This window comes from Gadus chalcogrammus, chromosome 13 (assembly GCF_026213295.1).
Source record: "Gadus chalcogrammus isolate NIFS_2021 chromosome 13, NIFS_Gcha_1.0, whole genome shotgun sequence".
In the NCBI taxonomy this organism is placed as follows: domain Eukaryota; kingdom Metazoa; phylum Chordata; class Actinopteri; order Gadiformes; family Gadidae; genus Gadus; species Gadus chalcogrammus.
The window spans coordinates 17,839,323-17,862,963 of NC_079424.1; the positions used below are offsets into that span (position 1 = coordinate 17,839,323).

The window sequence follows — 23,641 nt, forward strand, 5'->3', positions numbered from 1 at the left end:
TGTGTTTGTTAATCACAGCCATCCTATTTTATTCTTTATTTTATCACTTGCATCTGTTTTAGAGATAGAATAGGCTAGTGACCGAATGTTGTTATGTGTTGTCCTTTGAATAACCAACTGTACAGATTGAGGTCTGCCGGGACTGGGTAAAGAGGTGTTCTTGCCAATGTCTATCATTGATTCAAAGGCCTAAAATCATTTATCTCAATCATTGATTTATCATAAACTTTCTTCAGTAGAAAATACACAATTAATCAAAACAATATATTAGCTTTTGTGACCTTACTGTTTTTGTTTCTTTCCCTTTCTTTCTCCTAGTCTGCATTGTTGTTGGGTTTGTGAATTGTATTTAATCAACGATTCTGGATCATTTCTCTCTCACTGTATGTCAGTATGTGGGTTGCGTCCTGTAAAAGATTTGTCCATTGACACACTCAACACTCACCCATTTTGTATTTCTGCTTATGAAATACAAAATGGGAAATTGAACGAAACAAGTCTGGGGGCAGCAGCTGGGGCTGTCCATAGTTGTAAAGTGACCAGGGTAATGTAAACAAAGCTTAGTTACCGATCATTCTTTTATTGGCGGCGAAGGCTAAGCATGGCTCATGCGGAAAGCTCAGAAAAAATCAACAACGGTATACCTTACTGCGGGCTGGACCTTGTGCCCGTCTCGAGGACATAGCTGGCACTGTGGGAGCATTAGCGGCGCTCCTCTCGCTGGGCGAATAGACTTGAGGCCTACCTGACACTTAGACCATCTAACTTTCCCTCGATCTTAAAAAAGAAATCAGAAGGCAGGTCCCGTGGGGAGGGGTGTGTCTGGCGCGGGTGAGTGATGTGCAGTGTGGAGTCATGTTCTGTTGCTGTGAGAAAGAAATTGCATAATTACTATAGGCCTACGGTTATTTTATGTTTATATTTTCGCTGACATGGAAGTCTGCAGCTGCGACTTAAACATAATAGTGTTTGTAATTCCTGGTGACGGCTTTGCACTAACAGGACATTGCTCTTTTGCAAGCTTCTTTGTGCAGAACAGGTGCTCCTGTTTTGCTTTGTTGTCCCTTTCCAATTTTAATGTGAATGTAAGACAAATACAGCCCTTTAACAGTGTTCTGAATTGTAATTATAAATATAAATAAAAAGCTATAAATACATAAATACGTATCATTCATAGCTTCTTGTTTAAACTGTATTGCTGAGTTTCAACTGAAATAGCCCATCCCTCACAAGTTAAGTTGAGCGTTGATGGCAGAGTAGCCCCTAATTAATGAATACATTCAGCCATTCCATGAAAACTGTGTTTAGCCTACTGTTTTTGACACTAGACTACAATGTTGCGAGTATGTGCATTACATAATTATAGTAAAATGGAAATGTTCGGTGTCGGGAAGTCTCCAAATGCAGTTTATTTATATCCAACAACAGGCAATAATAGTCCCACGTGTCTTACGCTGTCTTTCTAAATTTGGACCATTCAGTCTGCCGCCTCTTGCGTCAATGGAATCCCAAGCGTGCGTCAATCTTTTTATGAAGCGATGCTATTGGTTTATGATCCGGAAAGTTTCACCGCCCACTTTACCATTTATGGAGGGAGACACGCCTTTCGTCGATGCCACCCAAATAAAAAACGCTGTATGGCTGTAGGTGTGTGCTCAGAGCAGTTGACAGAGGTGACATTCATGCATCACTCGTGTGGAATAAGTACAAAAGACCGTTCAAAGTCCGGATATTTGTGTAATTATCAGGTCAGTGAAAATATATGTATTTGCATGCAGAATAGTTGACTATAGAGTGACTTGTGATATGCAATATTGAATATGGCTTCCACTTTTAATGAGGGGAAACCCCCTAATATAGTTATGTGGAATTATTCCAAACAAAAAGCGATGAGGACTGCTGAAAACTTTTTCCACAGATCATGAAAAAGATTGTGTATTCCATTCTACCAGAATTTATTTGTGTTTAAATCTGTTCTGCTTTAAGCAAGCCTGGTCTAGTTCTGCATGCAAAGTGTTGTTATTCTAAACAAACCAGTTTGTTTCTGGTATGTAATTACAATGCCTTGTCCGTAGGTCTACCTTACATTGGTGGAATGCATATTAGTTATACATAAAGCCTACCTTCGAAGAATAGCCTACTTTAAAAGATCAAAAACGAACTACAGATTATTAGACAAGGTCATTACAAATGTTGATTCTAAATATATAACTCAAAGGGTGTGAGTGTTAATTCATAACACATTAACAGGCAGTTCCATTTCTACACAGTTTGACACCCTACCACTCTACCTGTAAATGCTACATGCTAGACTCTCCCCGCACTCTCTTTTACTAGCTCACTCCTGCTGGTAAAGGGCTGGGCTGCTATGGTCCAGCTCCCCATAGCCTCAAAACCAGTATCGCAATAATCCTATTCCTCAAAAAGCCTGACTCAAAACTGCACATTATTTTATTTGCGGTCTGTATTTTATAAATAAATTGTTGAATTGAGTACTAAAACTTACTATGCTTTGATCAAAATGCATACTTGCAAAGTTCTTTGTATAAATATATCTTAAAACATAGCCTACTTATGATCGTGTTTTAAATCATTTCTGTTTTCTATAGCATGCCCTGTGTGCAAACCCAGATTGGGATCCTGCCCAATGACAGCCTCAGCTCTGAGTTCTTAAACACTGACCTCAATGCCAAACTGGCAATGGACATCAGTGACCAGAAGGAGCAGCTGTCTGCTTCTTCGTTGCCCAGCATCAACACCTTGGTTGCCGGTGGCTACGTGGGGGAGTTTGATGCCTACTCCTGCAAGGTCACCTCCACAGCCCCCGGCCCAAGTGTCTCCTTCAGCCCTTCGCCAGTAGCTGGCGGCTCCAGCCCTCACCAAAACCTCAAGCTGGATGACTTCCAGGTGTACGGCTGCTACCCGGGCTCCTTCGCGTTTGGCTACCTGGACGAGACCCTGTCCTCGTGCGGCTCGGACTACTACAACAGCCCGGTCTACGCCGCCGCCGCCTCGCCGTCGACGCCCAGCTACCAGCCCCCGGCCTCCAACATATGGGACGCCTTCAGCCCCTACTCCTCGGCCCCCTCGTCCGCAGCGGTGGAGAAGGCGGTCCTAGCACATCAGCTCTCCTTTTTCACCTTCAACCACCCGACAGAGGAGCTCTCCCCCTTGGGCCAGGGGCAGGACCAGGTCACAGAAGACCCATTCTCCCTAGTAGCCTGTCAGCAGTATGCATCCCCTCTCTGCTGCCCCCCCATTTCCCCAGACCAAGGGGGTCTAGGGAGCCCTCGGTCGATGGAGGGGAACATGACGTCCCCGCAGACCTGCAGCCCGGCGTCCGGGGACGGTCGCTGTGCGGTGTGCGGGGACAACGCATCATGCCAACACTATGGAGTGCGCACATGTGAGGGCTGCAAAGGCTTCTTCAAGGTGCCCGGCTAGTGTTTATTTATGTATAGCATTTGATCTCATCACTGGTTTCATTAATAAATCTCCAAGCTACAATGATATCATCACCATTGATCTTAACACTACATTTGTTTTATCGTCTGACAGCGCACTGTGCAGAAAAACGCTAAATATGTGTGCCTCGCAAACAAAGACTGTCCCGTGGATAAGAGGCGAAGAAACCGATGTCAGTTCTGCCGTTTTCAGAAGTGCCTTAGTGTCGGAATGGTCAAGGAAGGTAATGTTCTGTTAAAACTGTTCTCTCAGTGACAATTATATGATAATGTGGGTCTGGGATCCGTAATGACAGCTCGGTGAATTGATAGTAAACCAAAGCATAGGAGTCACGTTTGTAATTGGAGAGTAAGTGCCAGTTTTAGAACATGGAAACCGATACCGCAGCTGCTTTTTAACACAGAAGATGCAGTAGTAGCTGTAGGAGATCCACAGGCGTGCTAATTACGTTTCCTTGTTTCCTTTCCATCTCCCAGTTGTCCGTACAGACAGCCTGAAAGGACGCCGGGGTCGTCTTCCGTCTAAACCCAAGACGGTTTCAGAAGCTTCTCCCACCAGCCCTCCTGTTAACATCATAGCCTCGCTTGTCCGGGCCCATTTGGACTCAAACCCAACCTCGGGGAAGCTAGACCACTCAAAGGTTTGTATTCAAAGGTTCGTTCGGGCCGGTTTAACATGCTTTTCTCCTTGAACCATCAACCAGATACATGCCAGGATTTGAGAGTGTGTGACTCCTCTGATTGTTACCTTATTTCCTCTTAATTCTTAGTACCAGGAGACAGTGGTAAGCATGTCGGAGAAGGAGGATTCAGGGGATATCAAGCAGTTCTACGACCTGCTATCTGGTTCCATGGACGTGATCAAAAAGTGGGCCGAGACCATACCAGGGTTCACAGACTTTTGCAACGATGACCAGGAGCTGCTCCTGGAATCGGCCTTTGTTGAACTCTTCATCCTTCGATTGGCCTATAGGTTGGTTTGTAACCATTCTTTCCCACCAATACCCACCACTAATTCATAAAATGTTTGACATTCTTAATGTGCTTTGTTATCACTGCTTCCTGCTACTTTGCTTTCAACCGCTCATACAAAAAAAATCCCTTTGACTTTAAACATGTGTGCAGGTCAAGTCCTGAGAAGAGCAAGCTGATCTTCTGCAACGGCATGGTCCTCCATCGCATGCAGTGTGTCCGCAGTTTTGGGGACTGGATAGACTCCATCATGGATTTCTCTCAGAACCTCCATCGTATGAATCTGGACGTGTCCTCCTTTTCCTGTCTCGCAGCACTTGTCATCATCACAGGTGAGACACACATTAATTTACTGCCACCTCAAAGCTCCCCATTGCTGTTCATTGGAAATCAGGGCTGATTTAACAATACTGACAGTGCTCATTTTCTCTGCACATAGATCGCCATGGCCTTAAAGAACCGACGCGGGTTGAGGACTTTCAAAACCATCTGATCACTTGTTTGAGGGAACACATGAGCGGAAATGGATCGTACAATATCCGAACCCAACCCAACTACCTTTCAAAACTACTAGGCAAACTTCCTGAATTGAGGACACTGTGCACCCAGGGCCTGCAGCGCATCTTCTACCTGAAACTAGAGGACCTTGTCCCCCCTCCGCCTATTGTGGAGAAAATCTTCATGGATACCCTACCCTTCTGAAAGACAAAAAACTCAGTATCAGAAAACTCAATATTGTAAAAGGGTGATCACTTTTTAAGTGTGGATCCAACCCTGGGGAAAAAAAGTTATTCTGGGTTCTTCTCTGTTGCCCATGGTTGGATGAGTATCTGCTCCCCCTAGGTCAACCCTTTTCTATTGCACTGGCTTGGTATGGCCTGGTGAAAGGGTCTTGAAAAGTATTGGACTTGGAATACTACAAATATCAAGTACAAGTACAAAGCAATTGATATGTTTATATATCAGCCCCTCACATTTTTTTTTACGTCTGAAGGCATTAGACATGGAATAGACATGTTTATACAAAGAAAATGGCTGATTACAAAAAGACAGAATCAACATCTGATTCAGATTTTCATCACTTTTGTTTGACATGCAAAAAACGACTAGCTCTGGAGATGCAGACAGAGTTCTCAACTCTGTGTATGTACTTCTTATTTAGACAAAGTTATGTATTTACAAACAATATTTGTATTGAAAATGAACCTGCTGACGGTCTCGGACCAAAGTTTACAACCATATTGTGGTTTTGATTACAATCATAAATGCCTTAAATAATTCAAAATATATACACCGTATTTGGTCTTCTGCCATGTTCAATGTTAAGCATAGGCAGTTTGGTTTTCCCATTGCCCAGAGCTAGAACTATCATAAACTAGCTCTTTAGATATAATCTATTTTGTTTGTGAGAAGCAAAGATGAGTGTTTTTTTTAGCGCAATTAGTGTCATGTCTCAAATTCAAACTAAGTCATATAGAAGGTGCATTGATGCCACTCTCCAGCTCCATTCCAAACAGAACCGACCAAGGCCATCGGTTTAATATGGCTATGAATCAATCCCTTACAAGACTTCTCTGGCATTATAAACAGGTACAGTCATATAGACAATCCTCTCATACTTCCCCTTATACATGGATTCATATTATTTTTCAAGAATAACAACACTTTTAACTTAATTCATAACTATAAATGACAATATTTTTTTAATTTGAGACGTATCCATTGCCCGATCCACTGACCGTTACACTGAAACATTCAATAACATAATTGTGTGAGTTTTATTTTTGTATAGTAAGCTTTGTCATAATGTGTTGTCTTATACATTCTCTTCAATGGTCATAACTTCAGCTTCTATATATTTGGTTAGCTTTTCATCTATAAAAGAAATACACATGAAAGTAACTTATCGCTGACATTAGTGATAAAACATGAGCAGCTATACAATTAAAATAAAAAAGTCTCAAATCTATTCGGAACATAGGCTGTTTATTAGCTCAAGGCTTTGAATGGGTAATATTTTATTGTCACCAGGAAGCTATGTATAGTAATTAAACAAAACAATACAAAATACATCATGGTTGATAATAAAATCTATTAAAACGTATCGCTTTGAGGTTACATCCGAACATTTTTGTTTCCTTTAGGTAAGATTAAGTAACCAGCTGTTGAGTCAGTATTTGTATTTTTAAAGATTAAATGCAGGATTTCCCCAGAGCACATGATTTCATAACATAAAATAAATGCTCTTATATAGAGGCTGACCCCGCTTTTCACCTCATCTCACTAGAGTCAGCTGAGGTAAAATGCCGTAATACCAAAAATGGTCTAAGTATAGAAATACTATTTCATGTAGTTTGCGTGCGGTATGAAGTATCAAGCTCCCCCAAAAGATGACCATCAAATCCTGGTTCCCTTGGAACACTATGTCCTACCCCATGCATGAAGGCGGCACACCTTCTGACAGTAAACATAGTTGACTGAAGCCTAGGATATCATCACACCCTGTGTTATTATGGGCACCCCATCCCCGGCGGGGAGGGGGAGAGGGAAGAGGGCTACCCTGAGAGACTTGCAGCCACAGCACACTGTACCAGGCCCACCCATCGGCCTGTCACCCGATCCCACTGTACAGAACACCAAGCTCCTCTGGACTATGGCGTTGGCACACCAAGTGGAAAAAGTGGTTACGGGCGAACGACAGAGAGGGAGGAGGGGTGGTAGGGGATAAAGGTTATTCAATTAAACATGATTGTTATTAAACGAATAAGCTTTCAAACCCGCACAGCCTTCATGTTTAGTGAACCCTGGTTGCTCCTCCGTGGAAGGGTGTATACGACTGGAGAGACCCTTCTGACAACAAAAATTAATTATATTTCATTCAATTATATGAAATTGAATTATATTACATTCGGTTAGATTACATTCAATTATATTATGTTAATTTGGGACATTCAATATGGTCAATCTCAAATCACATATCACCTCAAAGGCCATTTTCCATGAATGTTCTTAACTATTGGCAGTCACACTTTCACAGGATGAAAGTCTTATTTACAGTACTGAGGATATGCCGTCTGGAACCAGGGCTGATCCTAAGTCCCGTAGGAGCACAAAATGTCATTTTATTTACAGATGTGAGGATATGCCGTCTGGTTTCCTGACCTCTTCCCTGACACGCAACACTCTGGTTTCTGGAAGACGGTCTAACATTACGGCCTGTACACTTGAGCCAGTATCGTCTCCATAAAACCTGTGCTACTTGTGTCACAATGATTTGCACCGCAAACATACCAATATGTCTATTTCAGTATATGCTTGTGTATTTTGTTTTATGTAAGACTTTCAATTCCCTGTTATCGAGATATTGAGCAGTCGTTGCTGCCAGGCAAATGGATTTTCTCTAAGTATATCCTCACTATATAAAATGTGACAACCTGCATTGTAGAGAGAGAAAAAGAAGAAAGAAAGAGAGAACAGGATAGAGAGGGACAGAGCAATTGAGTGAGAGAGATGGGGATAAAGTGAGAGAGAGAGAGAGAGAGAGAGAGAGAGAGAGAGAGAGAGAGAGAGAGAGAGAGAGAGAGAGAGAGAGAGAGAGAGAGAGAGAGAGAGAGAGAGAGAGAGAGAGAGAGAGATTATAGCTGCAGAGGATATTGTTCCACAGGGAGGAAAGCTAATAGTTCTGCTTGTGGGGATGATGCACCTGTCATTTATTGATGGACTAGGCTGTAAATAACTTGTCTTGTGGGGACTCCTCTGCTGTTTCAAATAGCACACACAGTCTAGATCAGGGGTACTCAAGTAGAAATGATGAGGGGCCACAAAATTTTTTTTCAGTGACTCAAGGGGCCGGTCGGTATACGTGTGACTGAGGCCGTTATATGCTCTGTTTTAGACGTTACGCGTAAGCACGTAAGATACATAACCCCCCCTTGCGCGGTAAAATATCCCCCCTTACGTGCTTAAGTGCGTCGCCCAAAATTCCTGACTATGCGACTAAAACACTACGGCCCTACGCAGCTCGCAAAGACTGTGATTGGCCAGCTAACCACATCCTTTCAGGAGTCTCACATTTCCGGTTTTACAGCATAATAGCGCCATTTTTAAAAGGCCGTGACAGAAGCAAATGAAGAATTTTGAAGAAGGAGAAGAAGAAAACACAAGAACGAATTATGATAATTATAAATATAAACAAGCCAGCGTTTTCCACTTCCACGCCCACAGATTTGTTCGTTGCTCCCCCTACTGTTCTGGCGGAGAATCCCCTTGCAACACGCGAAATCCTTAAGGAACCTTAAAGGAACCGTGAATCAAAACTTGTCTAAAACAAGGTCCTTGTGTAAATTACGTGCTTACGTCTCTGCGTCTAAAACGACCCTAAATCGGCCTTGACTGCTGCTGAGATGGACTGTCTGCCTCGAGTTTGGGAGGGCTGGAGCGGTCTGTGGGCTGGAGTGCTATCTGTTTATCGTTGCAACCCCCAGCCTCGTATTGAGATCGCGGCGCGCGGTTTCAAAATAAGAGCGCCCAGCACGATTTTCTTTTCTTTTTTTTTTTTTTCTTTTTTTTAATAATTAAAAAAACTTTTCAAAACAGCTCGAGGGCCATTAATAGACACCCCGCGGGCCACAAAAGGCCCGCGGGCCGCTACTTGAGTATGACTGGTCTAGATGTTAGAATATAATAAACGGCACACACTTTTGATATCATCATATATTATTACAATGCACACACAGTAAATGTTTTTGTCCAATAAGTTCAATAGTTGTGCTAAAAAGGCTTAATGCAGCTTTAAGTTTCATTAGAGTTAATGTTGCCTTATAATAGGCCAATGCATGAATTAGTTCTCCTCCAAGATATGTTTAATTACACACTAACAGATTGTTTGTAACGTGGGTGTGCATATAATTTATGTATGGTTGCATTTGGAAAACACTCTGTCAGTGTATTTATAGCTGGTCATTGTTGAGCCAATGGAAACCTCTGTAATTGGATCTGCACTAGCAGAGTCTGGTGATAAATGTTTTGGCAGACATCACTGGCCATGCCATCCCTGTGATAACTCCAACCATATCAGTTTCTTAAGCTCTTAGTACCTACAGAATTATATTCATAAGTAAGTAGTAAACCCATTGCCCCTTGGCCCTATATGCACCATGGGGGGTATGGATAGATGGATGCCACCGACCGGACGCTGGTAAAGGCTGGCCCAGTATGAAAGAAAGTGGATCCAAAATGAAAGCATAATTAGCAAGCTTGAAACATTCGTGATGCCTCAACACCAAACCTTCAGGTGAATTACAGTACCTAGCTTTAATTTGAATAATATTATTTCTTTATTAAAAATGTTCACCCCACTAGGTAACTGTGTAAAATATCTCCCCCACATAGTTTCCTTTGGTGGGGATCATATGGGTATATGATCATACACATATGATCATATTTGATATGATAGGATGATATGCAATATTCGCCCTAATGTATTTGTAAGACATGAATCATGTATATTTGGCTTGGTCCTTTATGACAGCAATGCATTGCATTTATAATGTTGTTGGGTAAACACTGAAAACAACGGAATGAGAAGATTTGGAATTGCAGAGGCAAAGTTAAAATTAGTGTCCATGAAAGTTATCGTTGGATTGGCCACCAGCCAGTAACAAATAATACAAACTACGAAGCTGAGGAAATCCACTACAAGCTATAAAGATAAATAATTGTGGTACTGCCATCCATTTCACAGACACCATACACACACTCACATGCACACACACACACTCACGCACCCGCACACACACACATGCTCACACATGCACACACACACTCACATGAAAGCACACTCTCTTTCTTGTTCCCATTATGTCTCCTGCCCTGCTCTCCGTCGCTCTATCCCTCACTCTCTCTCCTTGGCCTACTCACTTGTGAAGTTAGGAACTTAACTCTGCTCAGTAGGAGAACATGAGAATGTTACAATTATAAAACAAGATTGACAGAATGGCTAGTGTTGCACTGGCAGATGCCAATTTTTGGCGTGCTGCCTGGAAGTTATTCACAGCTCCCACCACACACACACACTGCAGTGTGCAAGCACACACACACACACACACACACACACACACACACACACACACACACACACACACACACACACACACACACACACACACACACACACACACACACACACACACACACACACACACACACACACACACACACACACACAATCATGCACGCACATATACACAAACAGAGATAGAGAGCGAGGGATTGGAGATATACAGAGATTGGTGTCACTGGGGAAGGGAGGTGATGGGGTCGAGGAGGGCAGATTGGTGTTGAGGGTGGGGTGCAGGGGTATCGTGGTCACGGGGGGGATTGGAAGTTCAAGGTCACAAGACACTCCAGCATAGATTGGGGAGCAGTACCCTGGCATGGCCATGTGACATGACAGCGACATCAATCAACAGATCAGATGCACTGCTTAATACGACATTAGAAAGGAAATGTCTGGCACACTGTGTTTGTAAAAGTGTCAAGGTATTCCTGCCATTCGTCTGTGTTCCCGTCATGTGAATATTTGCTATAACCATTATGTGTGACAGAGTCGTTTGACCAGACATATGAGACCATCCAGGAGGCCTTCACAAAATGTGGTGGTCAGGCAGGATTCCTGCGACAGGTATTGGGCTCTTTCACCACCGTTGTACAAGGTCACGAGGAGAAAGTCTCCAGAAGGGAGCGGCTAAGTAGTGTTATTATATTACAAGTCATACGTCCCACCAGCGAGAGGGTAGTTTGCACCCTACACACACACACACCCATTGAGCTGGGGGTGTGGAGGCCCTATCAATGTGAAGAGGATGGGGGGCAGGAATTTTGTTCTATTATTATATCAGGCCCCATCTGACACGACTCAGCTCCCTGAACCTTACCCAAGTACGTACTCACATGATCGCAAAGTTGTTTCAGCTGAGTTCATTTGCCTGTCACCAAGAGTCAAGGAGTGAGTGTTTTTTTTTCTTTTTTTTTTTTACAGAACAGCTATCTTTAATAGCTACTTGTGAGCTATGACCTATAGTACACACTAAATAACTAAATAAAAATCATATATACATGAAGGAACCTCATTCTTTGATACTTGGCTACTCAATGATGTCGTATGCGATGATATTAGTTTGGAAAACCTCCTGGAACAGGATAGGCCACTTCTCCTACATGGTTGGAGAGGAAGAGGTGAGGGGGTCAGTTAGTTGCAATTTGAACCTCACCGCTAGATGCCACTAAATCCTAAATACTACACCTTTAAGTTAAAGTATTACATGTTATATAATACGTTACTGAGTGTTTAAAATTGGTGCTGCAATCCAAATTCACAATATAAGAGAAATGTCTCCGAGACTGAACAAACAGCGCAAGAAGAGCTGAGGGCAACATTATTTTGAGATGAGTGCAATTATTATATTTTTAAGACGAAGAGTGGCAGATGTTCACAGTCACAGAGAGATATCAGTTATCAGAGGGCTTCATTAAATCCTTTTAAACACAGATTTGCATGTTATAGATAGAGCTTCTATAGTGGCAAAGTCACGCCTCTTTCAGGAGACCTCATGATGGGACCTATGAGATCGCAAAATATGAATGGGTTTCATTGGAGAGAAAGTAATTATTTTCTGGTCACAGTCTTTATGCCCTGGATTACACATATGTTGTTTGTGAATTTAAATGATACATTTTCATGCAAAGAAAACTAAAAAAATTCGCCAAGAAGGTTTGGTGTGAGGCCGCTTTGTGAACTACAGCTCTTCGCTGCTCTCGACTTGAATGATATAGGCCTACGTCACCACCCGCACTTGGAACTCGGTATAGACATGGCGATCTCTCTACTCCACTTCACCGATTTTTTTCCAAGTGGAGGATAAAAGCATCGAAAGAGGTGAAAACCATTATAAGTCGGGGCATGTGGAGAGTTTCAGTTATGCCGATGGGGAGATTGTCGGTCTTGTCCACGCCAGTCGCAGGGAGCCTGACGTCACATACGAACCGTGTAGTCTTTCTCATTGTGTTTTCTCTACAGCCTTTAACTGAACAATTGCACAATAAACGGTCAAACTCTTGACATGAAAAATTATCATTTAAATCCACAAACAACATATGTGCAATCCGGGGCCTATAAGGAATGGGACCAGAAGATAATACTTTCTCTCCATTGAAGGCCGTTCATATTTTTCATATTTATTTTTTCGATCTTATAGGTCCCATAGGGCTCTACCGGAAAGATTGAATTGCGTAAGGACTTGCACTTTATTTGAGACACACTCTTAATTTACAAAATATATGTATTTTTCACATGCTTTATTTCGTTTTGCTTTCATTCTTTTTTTATTTTCCTCCAGTTATCATTCATTTTACCGCTTCAATTCTGAGGTAGTTATTTTTGCTACGTCACTTCTGAGCTTTTACTTTGAAGAATACCGGGTACGAATCCACATATTTGGGAAGTTCACGTCATCTTCACATTTGGGTTTGCTGTCATGTTTGTTGTCGGAGTGCACTTCACTCCTTTTCTGTCTTCCTCGTCTAACTTGTAAGTACCTACGTTTCAAACGGTTGTGTTGTGGTGCTGGCTTGTTTGAGAACTACGACTCGATATATAACGTATGAGAGGTGACAGCAATACAAAACTATTATTGAATCCCTCAAAAACACAAGTATTACTGCTGGAAATCAAAGTCACTTATTGTAGTAGGACAAAGGGTTATTTCTCAGGATAGTTTCGCCTACTCAGTATTTGCTCATTCTCCCTTTGCAGTAGGTTAGTAGTGTTCGTACAAGTTATGCCAATATGTTACCTTTGCTACGTTGTCACCATGTACAAAACGTCCCCTAAAATATATGTAAAAAAAACATAAGATAAGGCAAAATAATACATGATTCGTTGAATTAAGCATACATTCATGTGGCAATTGTTGAGTCCAAACAGTAGTCACATTTTGGGAGTTCCCTTTTTTCTCAAAAGAACTCTCGATTCCTTCTTTGGTCCTTAGTTCCTCATGCTTTTACATTTTATTTAATATGCAAACTTTTTTTCTAATGCTTCTCATTAATTGCATTTTGAAAACTATATATTATGCAGTTAAAAAAAGAACAAGAATAACATAATAGTTTAAGAAATTAGTAATTTCAGTATCTGCACAGATGTGTTATATGATTTATTTCATAAGAAGCAGATCCCTGTGGAGATGGAGGACGCGTACAATGAACTCTTCAGGGAGTTTGTTCACCTCAGATCAATATGCATACGACAAGCAGCTCTGTTGCAGAAACTGTCAAGGGAACTACACAAACAACAAGTTTCAAATGGTAAATTTTGAAAACATGTATATACATAAAGTTCAGGTGGAGATGCCCAAACATGACAATAGGGCTGATAACTTCCTTTGTAAATTAACCTAACAATTTATTGTGAGTGTCAACCATTTTTCTAAATGAGTACTCACTTCGCTTTTCATTTAAGAAGGATCTGAAACCTTGTGACAGCTGCTACAAAAAAAAGCAAATGGGTGTATCGTTTCTTCATATATAAAAGCTGTATTTTGGATTTTTAAATTTTTACTTTTCTTGCAGGGTATTTGGATCAAGATGGCAGCTTCAGTGGCCTGGCGTCCATCCCGGGTCAGGGTAGCCAGGAGAGCACTGCACATTCCCAAGAGGACAGTATTCCCCCACTAGTTGCAACCAATCAGAATGCTGCACCACACACTGATGTCGGCCATACCCGCACTGCAGGTGCGGCCCCGTTCTCTGTGCTTCTTGCTGAAGATATGGGGAAACTGGGTCTCAATGTGCCCCATCACCGTCAAACCCACACAGAGGAACAAGAAGAAGGAGAACATCCCCAACCTGCGTCTCCAGCCTCAAGGTCTCCGGCCCTCAGTAGCTCTGGTTCGTACCAGGGCCATCAGAGTGGAGGGAGTAAAGCAATGCAGCCGTATGGGGTAGGAGTCCTTCTGTTTTTTCTTTCTGACCTTTTATCTCGCCACCTCTGGGGGGCCGGATGGTCTGGTGGTTAAGGTAGAACCCACAACTATGGGAGAAGCATCCCATAGTTGTGGGTTCGAAACCCCTTAACCACAGTCTTCCTGTAGGCGACCTTTAGCAAGATGCAAAAAAATTGATTTTCTCATTAATGACGTGTATCTGAAGAAAATAAATGTCACGGCTTGCTTTGGATAAATGTATCTGCTAAAATTAAAAAAAAGAAAAGAACAATTCTAATCTGTCATATCTACATTCTACAGTACATTCTGCATAAGTGACTGTGTGTCTTATGTGTGGTGCTCTGCCTCTCAGACGGCAAGTCCGCTGGCTTGGGCTTACAACCCCCTCCTCGGAAGCGAGGAGCTGAGCAACAGTGGTGGGGAGTTCATGTCCGAAATGGAGCTGCAGTCCCAGGTGTGCGAGTTCTGTCACGCCATCTTCCCCGGACACACGGCCACCCGGGGAGAGTTCCTGCGACACCTCCACACACACATCACCTAGCAGACTCACAACTTCTTCCTGTTCTATGATGATGCCTTAAAGAGAGATTACTCTTGTTTTTTACCTGTACATTAAGAAAGAACTAGCTCGAAATTAACGTTTTTCTGCTGAAGAATATTTCAATAGTTTTGCACACACGCTTTGATTGGGTTCCAACCAAAACTATCCTTAAACCTCTCAAACCATTGTTAACTGTTTTTACATCTGCAAGTTTTCGATTCTGTGTTTTTTTTTCTACTTCTGTTTCCTGTGGTTTTGTATTTAAAGAAATGAAACAACCCCTGAAGAAATGACCATGAAACCTCAATCCAAAAGCAGATCCGCAAAACGTTATTGTAGCATTCTGTTTTAATGACTGCCATGCAGAACCATCTTTGTTGCCTACCCAACAGAGGAGGGCTATGTGTGACATAGCGCTGAGTGGATCTGAGTGCTGACATCACTACTAAAGGTGAGTCATGCAAGCCTCGTCTGTACAGAACTAACTGTTCCGCACGGAAATGGAAAGGAAAAAACAGCAAAACAAGATGGTGTTACTGGCTGTGTGACGCAAGCTGTAAATTACTAACACACCATCAGTTATAGAAAAGGTAATAACATAATTCCTAAAATGCTAAAAATGTATGAAATGATGACTCGAAAAATCACAAGAACAATTCTTAATTAAACAATAAAATAACGTTTATTGAGATTTAATAAAATAAATAATCTGTTTTTCAACGTGAGGGTGGTGACAATAGTGAAAGAGAACCTGCAGTTTAATTGAATCCTTTACATCACTTGGCTGCCTGTCTTATTGTGTAGATACCATGTAGATATAATGGACAATGCATTTCCAAACATGGGCCTTCCCACTATTTCTATGAATATAACAATATAACAACAAAACATTAGCATATTCATATCTAATGTAGTGAAGGGTCAGCTGTGTCGGAAAATGAAGCACCGTTTGATCATCTTTTTACCCCAGGTTGAGTGTGTGTGGGATTGTTCATCATCATTTGATGTTGTTTGGATGGGTTTTCGATCCAAGAGGAAATCTTGAGGATGTTAACGTTTTTGTCATGGAGTCACCACTGAAAAGGCCACTCATTCAAACCCCCAGATCCCGGCTGGTAAACACTGCAGTGCACTCGTCTCTACTCCCTCTCGTTTTATAAGATTCAAACTGGTAGGTGGCAATAAGAAACGTAGCAGCCCCTGTGGGAGAGTAGGGGTGTGAGTGGGTGGTCTTTTGGGTTAGTGGGGGTGACTTGATGACATAGGCAAACCTCAGCCATCTGAAAATGTTCCCACCTAAAATTTAAGAAAATGTTTCTCTTTTAAACAAGATTGCACCATGGATAGATGTGTGTGCGATTATAATACCACAGTAATGAACACATCAATGATATTCAGTACTCAGGAAAGCTTGTTTCATTTTTTCATCTTCAGTAAATAAATATGGCCCCATCATTATCTGGATCGTTGTACAGTTGTATTGTCGTTTGACCTATTTTAACAACCCGGACACACGAAAACTTTGCCAAGTAAGGATTATTTCAAAGATGTCAGTGACTGACTTAAATTATACTGTTAATATTTGAGGGGCGTGAAGGTGGGAAGAGTGTGACAAACACATTACTTCTACACCCTAGCTACACACACATATGGTCTCAGTACTCAAATAACTGAAGGATTTTTAATCTGAATGTAATTTCTTTATAAATTATAAATCATCTCCGGGTTCATGAGTTGATGTGAAATCGACAAGATAGAAGACGACAGCTACGGTATATATTCAATGTTGATTAACCTCTATTGTTTTAGCAGATATTTCAGAAGCTACCCCCTAGCGCTCTACTATCTACTTTGCCTTACATCAACACTTTCTATTACAATTTAAATCATACATTTGTGTATGATTTTATTTGGTTAGAGGGCAGCAGAGGACAATTTTCCAAATATTGTAGGTTGATATGTTAAAAATGCTGAACGATATTTTAAAGATTACATTTTTCCCTAACGTCATTCAAATAACCCTGCCTACTTGATCAGTGCCCCCATCCAGTTCATTCCAGACTCATCAACTCTAAATACCACCATGTCTACTAAGTGTGGGTTTGGCCACCTATGGCTTTCTATTACATACCCAGACTTGCCATCCTAAGGCTGAGGAACCATCAATCAAGACAGGGATAAGTCTTATAATATGGATTTCTTCCCCCTAAAAGCCACTTTTGTCGATTTTCTAGTAATTGATGTGAGAACTTAAACCTGCTCAGTTACAGTCCATATAGTACATGATGTGTTGAAGTTGAGATGGAGGTCTGTACATACGATGTAGTGTACCCCTTGGGATTTTTCATTTCCCTCTGTGGTCCAAATCCTCCTTTGTGATGATAGGGCTCCGGCTCCTACACGCTATTGCACTCCCCTGTTCCTCTTTACTCTCGTAATCTGTGGAAAACAAACAAAACAAAAGTTGCGTAAATAAACATCCTGTCTGTGATATGAATATAGATAAAAATAGACAGGATCTCAGTTTATCATTGTCATTATGATAGCCTGTTGGAGGTCTGTGAAGTATAAATAGTCACTATAAGTCTGTTTAGTTCTGAAATGTTGCATTAACAATGCATTTACTAAAGTCGATTTTACTTTAACTGCATGTACTACTATTTAAAAGATTTTTATGTTTTAGATTTTCGGGAGTATTTAATTTTAATATCTGACTTGTGTGTTTCGCAGCGGTTTAAAGCACCAGAACAAATAACTGACCATCAATACAAGTGTCCAGTAATGCTGTCATTATATATTTTCTGAAAGATGCATTCTTAAAAATTACAACGCATATTCAGAGGCAATAAGCATCAAACAACCACAATGGGTGAGAAAAACAACAAGACAGAGTGGAGGGAGACCAACGTCAGAGATGAAACATATGTCATTTTTATTATTTCCACACTTTACTCCGAGGGGGATGTGTGTATGAGATGTATAAAAAAGGACTGTGCCATTTCCCTGCCCACAAGTTTTATTTTTGAACACTGTCGCTTGGTGAGTCAATGCAACGCCCCTCCAATTACCTCCCACTCCCTCGCCCCCACGCCCAATGGCTCCCGCCCTCCAGCCCACGCACCTAAAAGTCTGACGTCAGACGCTGCTGCTGTGGGGGGGGGGGGGGGCAGGGAGATCTGAACGCCCACAGAGTGCTTCCTATCCCCACCTCCTCCTCCTCATGCCTTTGTTTGCTTCTTGCTGCTTTTCTTTTCTTTCTCTCTGTTTCCTGCTGCCTCAGCCCAGCAGTGCTCAGCCCTTCTAAACCTCTTGCATATCTCTGATGAATACAATTGGGGGGGGGGGGGGAGGGGGAACACTGTTAATAATACTAACTTTATTTAATTTTATATGATGATGGTGACGTTGTGTTAGATTCTAGCACATGACAGTGTTACACATTTGTCTATGTCATCTCTCTCTTCCTCTCTGTGTCTCTCTCTCTTTGTCTCCTTCTGTTTCCCCTCCTAACTGCAATCCTCTCTAATTTGCAGTCTAGTGAAGTTCAGCTGTGCATAGTGGGAGGCGTCACCTCAGAGATTATATGACTCACTGTTGTTCAAACTCTAGATCCATAAAACGTTCATTGTTTGGGGATCTGTCTGCGTCGTTGGGTTCATCGAATATAGTCCTATTTTCCACTTTACATTAGAAACCAAACATGTGGCTCAGTAAAAAAAGAAAGAAAGAAAGGTCATGTGCCAAAATAGCCTGATCTAATATCAGTAAATATCAAATGGTGAAAAAAATATTATTGAACTGTCATTTGGAAAATTCACCTGTTGAATGAGTGCCTTCTGACCCTAGGCTGATCCTGCCATCTCGGCCATGTGACACCATCCTAGCCAATCGCAGCCCTTCATCCATAAGTGTTTGCTGTATGAGATGGCGACTCCAGTTGACCGGGTTAGAAGTGTCTGTTGGAGGGGGTGGGGAAGAGGGCAGGGGGATGGAGATTGGTTGCACTGTAACCAATTATGTCTAGTTGGACAGACAGATGTGTGTGTGTGTGTGTGTGTGTGTACTGCGTGGGTACCCCTCCATAGCGGTAACCCTTTTCTTTTTTTTACGATAATCAGTGGTTTCATACAATCAGACATTGACATTTAAAGAAACATAAAACATGTCTGGGGATGACAGATGATCTGTAGAAGGGGACAGGTTAGAGATAAAAAAAAAAAAAAGTGTCAAAACTACCCAGAGAGCAATACAAAGAGAAACACTTGATATGATAGTGCTTATCTGGGGAGACTACCTTGGGATACAGTGTCCAGGCTTTCATTAGACACACTGTCGTCCTCCGCCCTTTGGGTCGTTACCTCTGACCCCTCCACCCCAACCAGCGAAGACACGCTTTCCGGCACAATGACCTGCACAACATCACATCCGCACAAGAGGAACATAGAGTTCTAATGAACACAGTTTGACGTCGCTTGTGAAAGGAAGTTGTGATCATCAGTCTGATTATGTGGCAGACACATCCAGCCATTAATTCATCATTTTTAACCCACACATTGAAACCAAGCTAATTGGCCGGTTATAATTGTGCTTTGATAACTCACCTCATGTTTCACCCTCTTTTGCGATAGGAAATTATTGTCATCTGTAATTGTCCTTTGAATAGAATCAAAGAATAAGATGAGATAAGATAAACATAATGACAACAGAAATATAGCCCAGATAACCTGCAAATTGTATGTTTATTTATGTATTTTTTGAACAGTTAATTTCCTTTTTATCAGAGCCAGTTCAATCAAGATATGTTTTGTTTAAATTGCCATTTAAGTTATGGTACCATAATTACATGTAAAAATCACCTCAGTTTATTGCATGAGGAATGTCCTTACATAACCAGATCCGGCTCATAGCAATTGTTACGTTACATACAACATTAGATCCGATAATGACTTATTCTGGAATGTGCACGATTAATTTCCATATTACTTACTCTACATTCCCGTTTTTAAAATACTATAGAAACACAATGATATTTAAGACGCAAGCAAATCTGGATTATGGACTTTACATCCAACTGTCGAGCAGAAGGATTTGTCCTGTGTTTTCAGTGATCTTACCGAGCGTGTTTTAATGTTGATGTGTAGGCACACTTCCTTGCCACCTGCCGAGCCAAAGAAAAGAGTTCGACACGTCTCAGCAAAAGGGCATTGTCTCTCATACAGAACTGGGCAGCAGCTTCATTGATGATCAACTGAGGGGAGAGAACACTAAGTAAAGGGAGCCATCTTTAAACTGATTTACATCAAATACTGCAACCCTCCCCGCTAGTCAAATGAATCCTTTCACATTTCCATTGAGAAATAGAAAGAAGTCCATCCCTTTAGTTTTTGTGTCTTTGGTTTGATGCCCTTACCTCATGATGCGTGAGTTGCTTGCCTTCCCTCCGCTTTGAGTCAAACCTCCCATAAATCAGGCTGTACTTCCTGATCTCCTCTTCCTTGTTCCTGTCTTGCGGGCCCATCTTGAATATGTGACCCACGGTTTTTGCCATCTTCTTGTTCATCCTCAGCAGAGTCTTCACCTCGCCGGGCTCTGACCGGGGCAGCGTCCTCAGGAGCCGCTCCACACTCTCCCCCACTGCCCTGGCCGTCTCTCCGTCCAGCTGCCCCCCGGGCCAGGCCGAGAGCGTCCCGGGGGGGAACGACGTGGAAGACCCCGGGGGTGTGGAGGGACCCGCCGGGCCGGACGGCTGCAGCGGTGGGCTGGGGGAGCCGTCCTCCGCCGTGCAGTTCCCGTCCTGCTCGGGGTTGAGCCAGTGGTGGTCCATGGGCGACAGTTTGTCCCTGTAGTGCGCGTCGGGGGGCTGGGGGGACGCCTGAGAGCAAGGGCTCCGGGGGCTCCCGCTGTGCATCGGCGTGAGACACGCCCTGTCCTCCCTCTCGCAGGGCGAGCCCGGCTGGCCGTTGCTGATGGACTTCCTGGGCCCCCCCTGCGACCCGACGGAGCCCGCTCCCTCCACTTTGAACAGCGGGATCCCGCAGGGAGCGGCGTTGGACACGGGCTGGTTGAAGAGCGCCGGGTTGGCCGCCCAGTCACGGAGCGCCTTCTGTAGCCTACGCACATGCAGTGGCTTGGTGGCCATGCCAACTAGTGCCATGATCTCCAAGAATTCTTCCTCCGCCGCCTCACAGAGCTGCTGCACGTCATCGCCACCTTGCTGGATGAAGGTGTCGTAATAGGCCAGTAAGTTGGCTCGCTGAAGCACCCGATAGAGCTGTAACTCCCCGAGCGTGCGTGGCAGAGACATGGCACTGTATCTAGAGCAAGTAGGGCAAGAAACACATTAGGGAGAAGAATAGGGAGCTATGAGGAAATTGCGATAAAGAACAGATGCATAACAATAAAGAGAAAGTCATTGTGGTAATCAAATATCTATTTTTCTTTTACTTGATAGCTTAGAATGATGGTAAATGAGACAGTACCCAAAGATGGGATGGGCCAGAGAGTGGCACACTTACACAGTTCTCAAGGACTTTCTGCTAAAACGCAAAGCCACAAGGTTGGGATACAGTATAAAGGTCCTATTGTTTGATCATTTTTAATGCAAATTATGAGTACCTCAGTATCTCATCAGTAAACAATATCATTATAACTACCATGGCTTTCCTAGTGAACAACCCTGTAATTATAATATTTACTTGCACACACAAACACAAACACACACACCTCTCCTTACGAGCCTCTCATTTGGTATCGAGCATGGCTCAAATGAGGAATTGGAAAAGTGTGACGGGAAGGACATCACTAGTGTGGCAACATTACTGCATACAGTCATGATAGTAAGGTGAGCATGTTTATATTTTCGGATCCACTGGCTGTCAGTGATACATTATCTTGATGTGTAATAGGTGTGAAAATAATAGACTGCATGAACTGTGTGCGCGCGCGCGTGTGTGTGTGTGTGCGTGTGTGTGTGTCTCTGAGGTCTCTGAGCTGATTTTGTAATAAAACTGGTTTGCTGAAGTGACACCGGGGTTTAAGTCCACACCTTAGTTTCATCACTTCACCGGTGTGACTAATAGTGAGGCGTGCATCGCCCTACTGATGGTAATTTGTTATCAGTACTGGTTTAATGACTATAAACTGTGGTATGAACGAGGTTCAGCTTGTTATTATTTGGGGGGTGCAGTGTTTTGCGTTGAATGATAGTTGGGTCTTTGATCAATAGGGAACTGCACTTTTTCTCTTAATTTTGTATTGATAAGTATAACTTATTGTGGCGCTGTTACGCTAATATAACTTTAATTACATATCTGCTGCATCGTCCTTGGCATCCTATACGTCTATGGAACCTATTGTACATTAGTAGCATGCAAATAACATCTTTCCACTAAGAGTAGATTAGGCATCGTGCTGAATTCAACGGTCGTCCACGTTTTAAATTTAAACTAGTGTGCATTATTTAAATGACCTATTTCAGCTTCTGGTACACTACTATTATGTTTTGACAACTTTTCCTATTGTGAATCAAGACATCTGGAGGTTACAGTGCAGCCAAGTTATTGTAATGCTTTATCCTCATCTTTTGTACAATCCCTGCGCCCAGACGACCCAACTAATACAGCTGTATTTGTATCGAAAAAAAAGAAGGCATTTCACTTACCTTCTCCTGATCAAGCAGATTAATTCAGCAGGGATGCAGTTCAACAACTGCTTAATTTCACTATAGTTTACCAGTGTGTAGCCTACGAGCTTCGCATCAAAAAGAAAAAACAGATCTGGATGGCCAACTGATACTCTGATAAGTGTAACCCTCGTCTATATGTGAGAAATCCTTTGTTATTTGAATTCAGATTAAAAAATCGTTTTTGTTTTAAGCCAAGACAGGACTAATCCCGACTAGCCAGATGTTGCGGAAACGCCCGGAAAGACATTATATTTTCGATATCTTCAACCAATTTCTATCACGTTTGGTATTGAGTGGCGTGCTCTTCAGCTAAGTCCCTGCGCTTATAGCAACTCGTCTTAATTCTTTGGCAGAAATCCTCCTCCGGCGCACCGTATTGGTTGCTGACTGCCTTTTTTTGTACTGTTTGTGTGGGTGCAAGAATGATGGGGGCGGACTGCAGCACGCCATCTGACCGAAAAAGAGTTTTCCTCTCCCGGCAGAGGCGGCTTTCAAATTGGAGATGTAGGTGGAGACCGTAGTGGGGGGTTTAAAATACCAATTTTAACCCTTGCTTCTTATGGCAAACAGATCGCCATTATAGGCCTAAGAATGTCGCCATTCAACCTAAATCCAATGTGGATTCACCATAAACCTTTGTATATGAGTAGGCGTACTGTACCTGTAAGACACGTGCCATGGTGGTATTTTGGGGACATTGCTAAGATTTTATTTTCCATCTGATTTCGTTGGAGATTCGCTGACGCAGTAAGGGGATCCCCGATATGATCGACAGTCCCTCCGCCCCTCCACTTCTCTTACACCACTAGCCTACACGTTTGAAATGTTGCGCGCGGCACCTATGTGTGAATTTTGGTTGAATCTTATAATAATATGTTGTAAAGGATCGAGCCGCATACGATTAGGTAGGCCTACATCCCAAAAGTTTGACGTGAAATTTCAAATGTAGTTAGTATGCCTTCTTTATAGCTATAGCTCA

The 23,641-nt window shown here is 42.4% G+C and overlaps 3 protein-coding genes across 8 annotated transcripts; 2 read left to right on the forward strand and 1 right to left on the reverse strand.

The window, feature by feature from the left end:
* Window positions 1-1,653: 1,653 nt before the first annotated feature.
* Window positions 1,654-7,546, forward strand: LOC130402518 (probable nuclear hormone receptor HR38). Its single transcript, XM_056606719.1, has 7 exons — window positions 1,654-1,748; window positions 2,610-3,432; window positions 3,559-3,688; window positions 3,942-4,105; window positions 4,235-4,437; window positions 4,590-4,768; window positions 4,876-7,546. The coding sequence occupies exons 2-7, from the start codon at window positions 2,611-2,613 to the stop codon at window positions 5,136-5,138; spliced, it is 1,761 nt and encodes a 586-aa protein (XP_056462694.1). The 5' UTR covers window positions 1,654-1,748; window position 2,610; the 3' UTR covers window positions 5,139-7,546.
* Window positions 7,547-12,918: 5,372 nt separating this feature from the next.
* On the forward strand, window positions 12,919-17,470 carry zgc:113184 (uncharacterized protein LOC553745 homolog). Of its 3 annotated transcripts, none has more exons than XM_056605214.1 (4): window positions 12,919-13,023; window positions 13,661-13,799; window positions 14,064-14,434; window positions 14,790-17,470. In XM_056605214.1, the coding sequence occupies exons 2-4, from the start codon at window positions 13,679-13,681 to the stop codon at window positions 14,976-14,978; spliced, it is 681 nt and encodes a 226-aa protein (XP_056461189.1). In that variant the 5' UTR covers window positions 12,919-13,023; window positions 13,661-13,678; the 3' UTR covers window positions 14,979-17,470. The 3 variants fall into 3 exon arrangements, with proteins under 3 accessions (XP_056461189.1, XP_056461188.1, XP_056461190.1); XM_056605213.1 differs by having other exon boundaries at window positions 13,664-13,799; window positions 14,790-17,469; XM_056605215.1 differs by having other exon boundaries at window positions 12,924-13,023; window positions 13,667-13,799.
* nab2 (NGFI-A binding protein 2 (EGR1 binding protein 2)) lies at window positions 14,370-23,288 on the reverse strand. Of its 4 annotated transcripts, none has more exons than XM_056605208.1 (7): window positions 22,639-23,288; window positions 20,389-21,292; window positions 20,093-20,226; window positions 19,580-19,631; window positions 19,273-19,387; window positions 18,797-18,934; window positions 14,370-17,417 (listed from the first exon to the last, which is right to left on the reverse strand). In XM_056605208.1, exons 2-7 carry the CDS (start codon window positions 21,280-21,282, stop codon window positions 17,323-17,325), a joined length of 1,428 nt encoding a protein of 475 aa, XP_056461183.1. In that variant the 5' UTR covers window positions 21,283-21,292; window positions 22,639-23,288; the 3' UTR covers window positions 14,370-17,322. The 4 variants fall into 4 exon arrangements, with proteins under 4 accessions (XP_056461183.1, XP_056461184.1, XP_056461182.1 ...); XM_056605209.1 differs by lacking the exon at window positions 14,370-17,417 and adding an exon at window positions 18,193-18,297 and having other exon boundaries at window positions 20,093-20,136; XM_056605207.1 differs by lacking the exon at window positions 14,370-17,417 and adding an exon at window positions 18,193-18,297.
* Between the last annotated feature and the right edge of the window lie 353 nt (window positions 23,289-23,641).